The sequence below is a fragment of the Populus nigra genome, chromosome 2 (assembly GCF_951802175.1).
Source record: "Populus nigra chromosome 2, ddPopNigr1.1, whole genome shotgun sequence".
Classification (NCBI taxonomy): domain Eukaryota; kingdom Viridiplantae; phylum Streptophyta; class Magnoliopsida; order Malpighiales; family Salicaceae; genus Populus; species Populus nigra.
The window spans coordinates 47527037-47537527 of record NC_084853.1 but is presented as its reverse complement, the minus strand read 5'-3'; the positions used below and the strand labels follow the sequence as shown (position 1 = coordinate 47537527).

Sequence of the window (10491 nt, the reverse complement as noted above, 5' to 3'; positions counted from 1 at the left end):
ACTTGGAAAAACATGCTTCAATGTATTTACAAAAAAGAGAAAAAAGTCCTTCATTTCGGATCCAAAACGAGAGCATAAATACTTGAAGGTAGCCTAGAAATAAAATTTATTTGCATTAATAAGAGGCCATTAAGAGCACGTATTATGATGTTTATGATTCATGATTGTCCCCGGGATAAGGTAGAGGAAAAGGGCCAACCCAGCACACTACCCACGTGATGTCGAATCATAATACGATTGTGGAGAGGTGTTCTCAGCACGAGGGCGATGTGCTTTGCATATGGACCCGTGGAGGTCACATTTGGGGCTTCATTTTTATTTTTTATTTTTATTTTTATTTTTTTCGAATGGGTTTATCTTGATTGCTGTAATTAGCCAGCTAAGTAATAAATAAACTTACTTTATAGTCATGATTGAGATTTGTTATTTATAATGGTGGGAGTGGTGGATATAAAGAAGAAAAGATAGTTATTAATCCAGTACGGAGAATTCAAAACCTGGTTTGATTGGGATCTTTATTGAGTTTATATGGCTAAACCCGATTGGTTTTATTAGATTTTCAATAATTCAACTAATATGATGATACATAATCAAAACTTGACTTGAAGAATGTCCTGTGAAAAAATATTATTATTTTAATAAAAGTAATTTAATCAAGTTAGTTTATTGATTTACGAATATTTAAACCCTTTATGAAAAATGTGAAATCCAGAGTTTAATTCGAGATGAAATTTTAATTGTATTGTCTCATATATTAATTTGATAAATCAAATAACGTGATTGGATTTTTAATAAATTAATATTTTAATAAAAATAATTAACTTAAAATTTATTTGATAATGTGGTGAAGTATGGGTGAAACTATATTTTTTCTTGATTTTATTTTTGAAAGATTAATACGTACCATAATTTCGCACGAGTCTTACTAAAAATTATTTCCTAAAACCTTTGCTATAAAAAAAATTATAATTTATAATTTTTTATAAATTTAATTTTTAAAACCACCATAAAAAAAAAATCACAATACCGCCGAAGACACTTGTTATCCATGAATGAACCGGATTGGACATTTTTATGTTCCGTTTCTTGGGTCGGGTGACAACCATGAAAGGAACTAGTGGCTGTAGTAAAAGGGAGAGGACAGGAAAGGGAGACCCACATATCAGACACAACCAGCTGGTGGTCTCCCAAACCTCACATGGCCTTTCTAGTTTTAGTTTTTTTATATAATCTTAGGTGGAGCCTACTTCTTTCCCTCTCAGGTCAGAAACTGGATTCTGGTCCCTTTGTTCTTACAGATTTTGTGGCTGTTAATTAATTCATCTTTGGAATTTCTCAACTTTAGAGGATGATCCTTCCTTATTGTGTGGGCACTCTCTAACATGCCAGACCAGCTCAGCTTTCTTATGTTAAATCAACTCAGCACCCCCAACAACAATAACATAAAACATTGTCTTCCAGTCACCTCCATTCCAGTTCGCTGGGCTTTTTATTGACTAAAAAGCCTCTTTCATCATTGATTATTTACTCTTTTCTTCTTTTAAATATCGATCAATCCAGGAATCAGGACAGTGTGTTGAGTTTATTTATTAGCAAGTTGGACTCATTAAGATCTGGGATTTAACCTAAGCCGGCCCTAAACTAAGAAGGGGTTTAAAATCGAACTGATCTTAACTCGGTTTGACTTGAAAATCTCAAAACGATGCTATTTTAGTTTAAAAAACAATCTTGAAATAAAATTGTTTTAAATTGATTCGAGTTAGCCTATTTAAGTGAGTGTTTTGAGTGCAGTAACTTTTGTTTTTAAGCGTGTTTTAAAAGTGTGATTCACTTGAAACTATATTAAATTAATATTTATTTTAATATTTTTTTTGAATAACTTTGATGTATTTATGTTAAAAATAAAATAAATTTTAAAAAAATTATTTTAATATATTTTTAAATAAAAAATACTTTTAAAAAACTCCTTAGATATAATATCAAACACACATTAACCGATAACTTGAGCCTTGGATCGGGTTATAAGTTGGGCGGAGTTTAAAAGTTTTGGTTGGAAAGTTAATGTATCCCTCAATTTCGGTGAGATATAAGGCCAGTAGTAATGTTTTCAACCATCCATTTCACTTTAATTTCGGATGTCTTTATTTGCAGGTTCTCACATCAACCTCTGCAATTAAGGTGTTCTCTCTGCCGAATTATGCAGGGAATACTTGACCAGCCAATCGTGTAGCCAGTGCAGTCTATTTCTGGGACGGGTTTTAATTGAGCAGCCCAGCTAACTCTTATTATATGATGATACAAGTTACTGGCCGAACAAGAAATTGTGGTTGTTCGGTGGTTGAATTGTTAAAAGGTAGCAGGAAAAAATAAAGATTCAAATTAGATGAACAAGTTCAATCAATGGCGTTGAAGCTCGGAGACGAGGACGACTATGCATTTTTCATGTATCTACAGTGACTAGTATGTACAGAGACCTTCCATACTATGTAACATTTTGAATTACATACCCTTACCTTTTTCAATAATTGAACTATATGGTGTTTGAATTTACACTCGTTTTATCAAATGTAGCATGAAGATCATGTGTTTTTATAAAGATTTCTTGAACTATTTCTAATTTTGATTTACCTGCAAGGGATGTGAATCAAAATGATTGATATTTTAGCAATTCTTTATACATTTTAGCTGTAAAAACACATAGAGGACATGAGATATTTAACAAAAAATACTAACAAAATGTAAAAATAAAATATAAATCCAAATACCCTATAATTCAACCATTGAAAAAAAGAAATTCTAAGGGATGTAAGTACTTTCCATAGTTTACATGGAGGATCTCTGCATTAAGTGACCATCTATCAAGAAATTTTATGATATTTAAACTATAAATAATAGATATTTACCGTATTATAAAAGAGAGATGAGCATGAAAAAATAGGGAACATTACATATTATCTCATCAAAAAGTGATCATAATTATCTCTTTTATTAAAAAACATGATTTTTATATCTAGCCTCAAAGTGATAAGATGTTTTTATTAAAAAATTACTCTTTTAATTCCTTGCCATGTTTCTCTCCCATCCTCCTGGTGTCTATCTTTCTTATATATTGTTTTTACTTTCTAAATATTTAGACACCGTTATTTTATTTTATTTTATTTTGTTAAAAACTAATTTTTTATATTTTAGATCGTTTTGATACGCTAATTTTAAAAATAATTTTTTAAAAATAAAAATATATAATTTTGATACATTTCAATATAAAAAACACTTTAAAAAACAACTACAACCACAATAATACGAAACATACATTCATTAAACAGAATCTTTGTATCATAAGATTTCTCTCACGTATAACCGGGTCCAATGAGCATTAATTTTCATCTTGACTTCATATTACTTTTTTTTTTTAAAAAAAAAGAACCATAGCTAGAGTATTGCATCTGGGGTTTAAGATCTAAATCACTGGAGCATACCGATTATAATCATGGTGATCTCTACTCGAGATCCATACATATTCATAAAATAATGCATATATAGGAGATTGAAAGGCTCTTCTTACCATATCATGGAGCGTGCCTCACCTTTTCAAGTGGGTCACAGCGGAAGCATCATTTCACATTTTTATTTTCCCCTCTCTCTTGGCAATAACTAGCAAAAACTAACATACCGATTCTAGAAAAAATCCCGAAACATCAAAATCTAGAAATACATTGTTCATCTAAAAGGTAAGTAAAAACAATTAAATGAGACCATTTTTTGTGCTTTGATGCATTTCTATCCATGTGTGGGTAGACTGCAAGTTAAGCAAACTGGTGCGTAGACATCAATTTCTTTCTGCACTTGTCTTGGCTGCTTTATTCCTTTATTAACAAGGAAGAAACAGGGTGAAATTGAGAGGGAAAAAGGCTGATGCAAAGATCCGAACCCTAAGTTTCCTTTTCCTAACCTAACTCTCCTCCATTCACTGGATTTTCCCTATCTGACCGTTGGCTCAGATGCAGACCAAACAACAACTATATTGTAGAAGGACCCACTTGATTGGATTAAGTTTGTCGTGGCAATTTAGTTTGTGTTTAGAGATACTGAGTTACTTTTAATCTCCCACAATTGAACCAATCTTACCGACCTGAAAAGAGTTTGAACCCTAAAGTTAATCACTTTAATGTCCTATTGCAATGAATAATTTACTTTTTGACTATGTAGATGGAACTGGCTCCTCGTTTTGTTGTTTTGTGCATCATTTGTTTTGGGGTTTTGTTACGCTTGTTTTGCTAGTTGTTTAGTTCTTAGTTTTTGTTAATGCAGTTAAATCTATTCTTTTAAAAATATTTTTTATTTTAAAAATATTAATCTGATGTTTTTAAAAGATTTTTGATAATTTTGATGTAAAAATCATAATATCATAATAAAAACAAGTAAGATGAGTCAATAAAAATAATATTATTTTGAAGATAATTTTTTTAAAAAATAAAAAGCAGGAACAATGTTGCTCCAGGAAAGATTTTTATTTTTTCAAAACATCAAACCAAGTCAAATGTGTCAATGATTGATTTACCGGGTAAAAAAATTTTAACCAGATTTACTTCAAATTTAACTTAACATAAAATCCAACCACAACCAGGCCAAGTCCCGAGTACAATAACAAGGACTGTGGTGCATGGCCCGTGTCGAGAGAGTACCGAGGCAAGCGTCTGACCTGAGGCGTGGTACGGTCTTGCAAATTATTCAGTCCACCAATTTTATCGCAATGGAAATCTTCAATCATCTCATTATATATATATACACACGCACCAGTTCTTTGTTCCCCAACTTGGAGGGAGGAAATGGAAGCCCGTCTCACATGTATAGCCAAGGACAAAAATCTTACCCTTGTTCTTTTCCTTGCCTACACATGCCATGATATAAGTAGAAGAATGTCCTGATAAATTAAATTATGGCAAGGTCCCTCCCTCCTATACCTACCTGTAGATATCGACAATTTCTTAACATGGCATATCATGGAAGCCAATATGCTTCGATAACGCAAATTCCCTTCTTTCCATTTGTCAATCAACATGCATACATAATTAATCTGCGCGGTGAAAACTATGTTTCAAGTAAAAAAACACGGTTAGAAACCCAGCAAACTGTGTTAACCCAACACATGATTGTCACTGGACCACAGGTCCACAGGGAAAGCCAAATGATTGGATGGATTAGGTTCGTGCTGTAACGCATTTTGCAGCAGCTGCTTTTCCTCTTAAATCTCACAGAGGAATAGCTCCTTGTGCACCAGGCTGTGATTTCTTTATTCCCACATCTCCATCCTCTTCACCCCCCGCCCTTTCCCCCCACAGCAGCATGTGAGCTTTTGCATCACATGGTTGCAGTTCCTTTACATCACAACATTTATTCCTAATCCTTTCTTTTTATCCAAGCTCCACCATCTTTCTGCCCCCTCTCATTCTGTCAGACTCGGTGACAACTCTCCTTTATTAACTAGAATTATTAACCCCATTATTAAGACTAATTTGGACTATCTTACTATCCAATCACGCAGTTCTGCTAATCAGTGCACTCCTCTTTTTCAAGCACTCATTAAATATTCTGTGTAAGGTTTCATGCATAGAATAGATTTAGATTCCAATGTTATAATCATCACCGTGGCCCTCTTCCTGTGAGCTCTAAAAGGATTATGCAATCCAATTATCAAATCTGCAAGAGTTGTGTGCTTCTTTCAGTTTTGTCTTCCATCATGTATTGTCTTGGTAAAGACTGCTATATGCCCATAAAGCTATCTTGATCGTCTTTATCCACGGGCTCCAAAGTTTAAAAGCTTAGAATTGTAGAGAGACACAACATGTGCAAGATTGCTATTGTTCATCATGCGCATGGGTCATTGCTCAATTTCCAGACACCAGTCAAATCTGTATGTGCTCATGGCTGTAATGTTAATGCCCCACAGCTTGGAAAGCTTCCTAAATAAATGTGTGTTTCACTTATGGATTAAAAAAACTATAAATTATATAGTTTTTTGTTAACTAGTATTTGAAAACAGAATTTTAGCACGGTTCATACAAAACTATACTGTTATTTTATTAGCTAAATATAATTAAATTTATAATTAGAACAAAACACAATCCCAACCACAAAAAACAAATGGGTAGAGGACCACGGTCCCTTTTTTTCTTTCTTTACTGGGTTTTCAAGGGCAATCACTAGTTTATGTTTAACAAATTTTAATGTCAAGTTGTTTCCTTAATATATAGTTTATTAATTCATCCAATCTCGTAGGTTGGCACAGTGATTAAAGTTTGGTGGGTTTCTCTTTTCAACTGATTTTAGGATTTTGATTGACTACCAACATTATATTCCGGTTATTACATAGTTTATTAACATTATAGTTTTCTTTTCTTCAATGGAAAGAGAAGAAAAATAGTTTGAAGAACTTTATTCAAGGAGAGGGACATTTTTGGGTCTGAACTGAAGCCCAAACTCCCCAGGAATGGATCATCAGCACAGATTGTAAGCTTTTCGAAAATCGGTAATAGTGAGGCCCAGTTACACACGTTAAATTTGAGAGGTATGCGGGCTCAGTTTGGATCGATGTATTTATAGAGGCCCACTACTAATTAGTAATAGTTATCAGATACTGCTGGGTGTGACCCAACTCTAATTTTTTTTTCCAGGTCAAATGATAATGTTACGGGGATATTTAAAAAACAAATTAAAATAATATTATTTTAAATAAAACTCAGTCAAATCATCTGGTCAATCAACAGTTGGTTTGTTTTAGAGTTTTAAAAATGTTTTTTTTTTACTTTAATTTTTTTTTTACTTTAAATTGTTATTTTTTGGTATTTTCAATTTTAAAAATCACTACTATCACGTACCAAACGTACTCCAAATCAAGTATAATTATGTTGTTTTTCAAACTACGTGATGAATGTAACTCAGCTCGGAACAAGTTTTGATCCGATGACTAACCGGTTGGACTGTCGGAATTAATAACCAGGATCAAAAGTCAACCAACGGGAAATTTCCTTTCATTTTCTTTGAAAACTATGAATGAAGAAGTCTGTCATTTAAAGACCAAGTCTTTCCAGGTAGCGTAAAAAACATTCCAGGTCATCCAGCAAACAAAATAGTCTCTGCAGAAAGATTGAGAGAGGGAGATCATGTCAGGAGGAGGCATAGCTCGTGGTCGTCTTGCTGAAGAGAGAAAGTCATGGCGTAAGAATCATCCCCACGTATGTTCTCTTTTCTTCCATTTTCCCCCTCTTTAACATCTATCTATCCATCTATCTTGTCTTCAATTGAGTCTTATTTTTGTGAATTTTCGGGTTAGGGTTTTGTGGCTAAGCCTGATAATGCACAAGATGGTTCTCTTGATTTGATGGTGTGGAAGTGCATCATACCTGGCAAACCCGGGGTTTGTAATTTTCTCTATCTCTATCTCTGGCTTTTTTCTAATTATTATTATAGATTTACACGGTTTTATTTCTGATTTTCATCAACTGATATGATTTATTTTATTTTTTACTGTAATTAATCTCGATTAGCGAAAGGGTAGTTGAGATTATGGGGATAATATAGGATTAATGATTGCATGAGTGGGAACACATGAATTGTAAAAAAGTTTAAGTCAACGTGCTATTAGTAAATCGGTGCCTTAGTTTGAGATTTTGCAAACCATTGTTTTTGTTGCTGCGCAAATAAATAAATTCTGTAGGATATCTTTGGGTTTGAAAGAAGTATTTTCTTGTTCTGGTTCGATAGAAGTATTGTGTAAGAGATTGGAAAATATGAAGGACCTAAAAAGTGGGAGATGTTTTGATGTGATAGCTCTTGTATTGTGCAGATCAATTGGCATTTTTATTCTTTACGGGAGGACCTGAGTCATGATTTCTATTTTAACCTTTTTAAGTTGCATTTGGTGTTGATTTGATTTATCTAGAGATTGATATGCATCATTGTTGAGCTCTTTACATCATCTTTCCCTCTTACATAGAAAGTAAGCGCTGTTTCTAGCTTCCAGGTGGTCAGGAAATGCATGTTCATAAAAGTCAGCATTGCATGTGTTTTACTCAACGATCTCATCTGAATGTTCATGTCCTTAATATGCGTAGACAGATTGGGAGGGTGGCTTCTTCCCCCTCACGCTTCATTTTAGCGAGGACTACCCAAGCAAACCTCCAAAGTGCAAGTTCCCCCCAGGTTTCTTCCATCCTAATGTCTACCCTTCTGGAACTGTGTGCTTATCTATCCTCAATGAGGACTATGTAAGTAGTTGGCTCACTCTTTGATATGTCACATATTGCAAAACGCCCAGTTTCTAAAACTCTTTTTTCTAGGGCTGGAGACCAGCCATTACTGTGAAGCAAATTTTAGTTGGCATTCAGGATTTGCTTGATCAACCAAATCCTGCTGATCCTGCGCAAACTGATGGCTACCAGCTTTTTGTCCAGGTTTTTGATCTCTATATCTCAATCATCAGCTTTGATTTGATTGGTTTTGTATTGAATTTCTATCTTATGCAACATGGCCGTGACTTTGCAGGACCCGACGGAGTACAGGAGAAAGGTGCGCCAACAAGCCAAGCAATATCCACCTGCGCTCTGATGCAATGGTTGCTTCACCATGTCTGCAACTTATTAGCTAGATTCCATCATATATGTCCAAACCTCCTTTAAGTAATAGAGTGATTTAGTGTTGGTACTAGACTACAAGTTAATTGTCAAGTAGCTACGCTTCCCATTTCTGCACCAGAGGATGCTTCTTTTTTTTTTCACGCTTTGCCACAATGTTCCTGCATTGCAAATTAGCAACATGACAACTTTTGGATATAAAACCTATATCGATTGCCCATTAAGATTGTTATTTACACCCATGGTGAAGCAGCATGATATGCTGGAAATTGGCTGTATGGGAAACCATGACTGATACTTCTGAATTTGGTTAAAGCAAGTGTAAGCTTTTGAACAACTTTATCGGATGCTATGATATATATGAGAGCGTGTACGATCTGTATTACATACTCGTTTTTTCACCTTTTTATGTGTTTCAAGCATGCAATAACACTGAATAACACCTATTTGAGTTAGACGTCAGTGTAGGTTCATGCGAATCTAGGGAAGTAAATTGACCGAATAAAGTGGTTTTGGGAGATGGTTTTTGTCCTTAGGATGGCCATAGATGAAGAATGCTGCAGCCGCTGCTGAAGCGTTGTTTGGTGTAAGACGGCTTCTGTTCTTTTATGCATTTCATGACATAGATTCACAATTGTTTAAAGCTATCACGCTGTATTTATTGAACTGTACTGCATGACTTTTTAATTCTTCTGATCTCATTTTGACACAAACGTGTTGTCCAATATTCATACAAGATTAAGATAAGATGGCCTGGAATACATTTTGTTTTGTAGTGACTGCAAGTGTGTGTGAAGCATAACTGGGTCATTGATATTTGTTAAAAAGGTATGCAGAGGACCTTACTTTCTTTTCTCCAGTGACTGCCATTGCGCCGAAGAGTGATTCACCTTGATCCCCCCTGTTGTGTTGTGTTGTGTTTTTGTCCGCTCTAATGTCCCCATTCGTATCTACCTATCAATGGTGATTCTTCATTTGCCCACACTTTCCGAGTCTAGTTGTCAACCGGCATTCCAAATTTAAGCACCTGAGTTATCAGCTTCTCATTGTGAAATTGCTCTGCAAAAATTGGCCATTTGACAATGTGTACACAACACATATGCAGAGTTCCAGCCGCAGGGAGTAAAAAACTCTCCAACTGCTGGATTGTCCATTATTTGCACCTGCGGGGACAATACCTTTATAATGAATCCTTTTGCCACTTTTCTTCAATTCATCCTCGTATTCTTCTGGCAGCCACCAGTCTTCCTGCTGATACAGGTTGTTGTTATCTTCTGTCAGATTTCAGGATTTTTCCTACAGCCCAATTGAAAGACTGCCTTGAATCTTCAAGTTCACCAGCAATTTCTGATATTTGACTCTTGCTGAATCTGATGAGGCTTCCAAAACAAATGCAGAGAACGGACTTTGGTTAGAATCCAGCCAATGCAGGCAACTGTGTTTACACTTTGAAGCCTTGTCACCTCTTTGTAGCCTATCATCTGCATTTCTATTGAACAGAGATACGGGACCCGAGCCATGCTTTTATTCCAGTGACTTTTCTGAAATGATCAGCACAGGCTAGCTCTAACTCATAAAAGCTGTTGCTAATGAGCATGTAGCTCAACTAGCAGTAGGGTCCGCCTCCTCTCAAGAAGTCTCGTGTTCGAGTCTCTCTGTAATAATAATAATAAAAAAACTCATAAAAGCTGTTCATATACACTCCAAAGCTCTTTCTTTCAGCCTTCTTCAGTTCATCAAACAAAGAAGAGAAAACTTCGTTGTCAGGGACAAATGATTCTGTCTCAGATGCAACATTGCCGTGAGGTTGACAATAATCAATGCTGCTTGCAACACCAAGATTGAAGAATCCACTGCCACT

General features: G+C 34.9%; 1 protein-coding gene across 1 annotated transcript; it reads left to right on the top strand.

Moving 5' to 3' along the window:
• Window positions 1-6915: 6915 nt before the first annotated feature.
• Window positions 6916-9017, top strand: LOC133681641 (SUMO-conjugating enzyme SCE1-like). Its single transcript, XM_062104733.1, has 5 exons — window positions 6916-7232; window positions 7331-7414; window positions 8112-8264; window positions 8337-8450; window positions 8542-9017. The coding sequence occupies exons 1-5, from the start codon at window positions 7161-7163 to the stop codon at window positions 8602-8604; spliced, it is 486 nt and encodes a 161-aa protein (XP_061960717.1). The 5' UTR covers window positions 6916-7160; the 3' UTR covers window positions 8605-9017.
• The last annotated feature ends 1474 nt before the right edge of the window (window positions 9018-10491 follow it).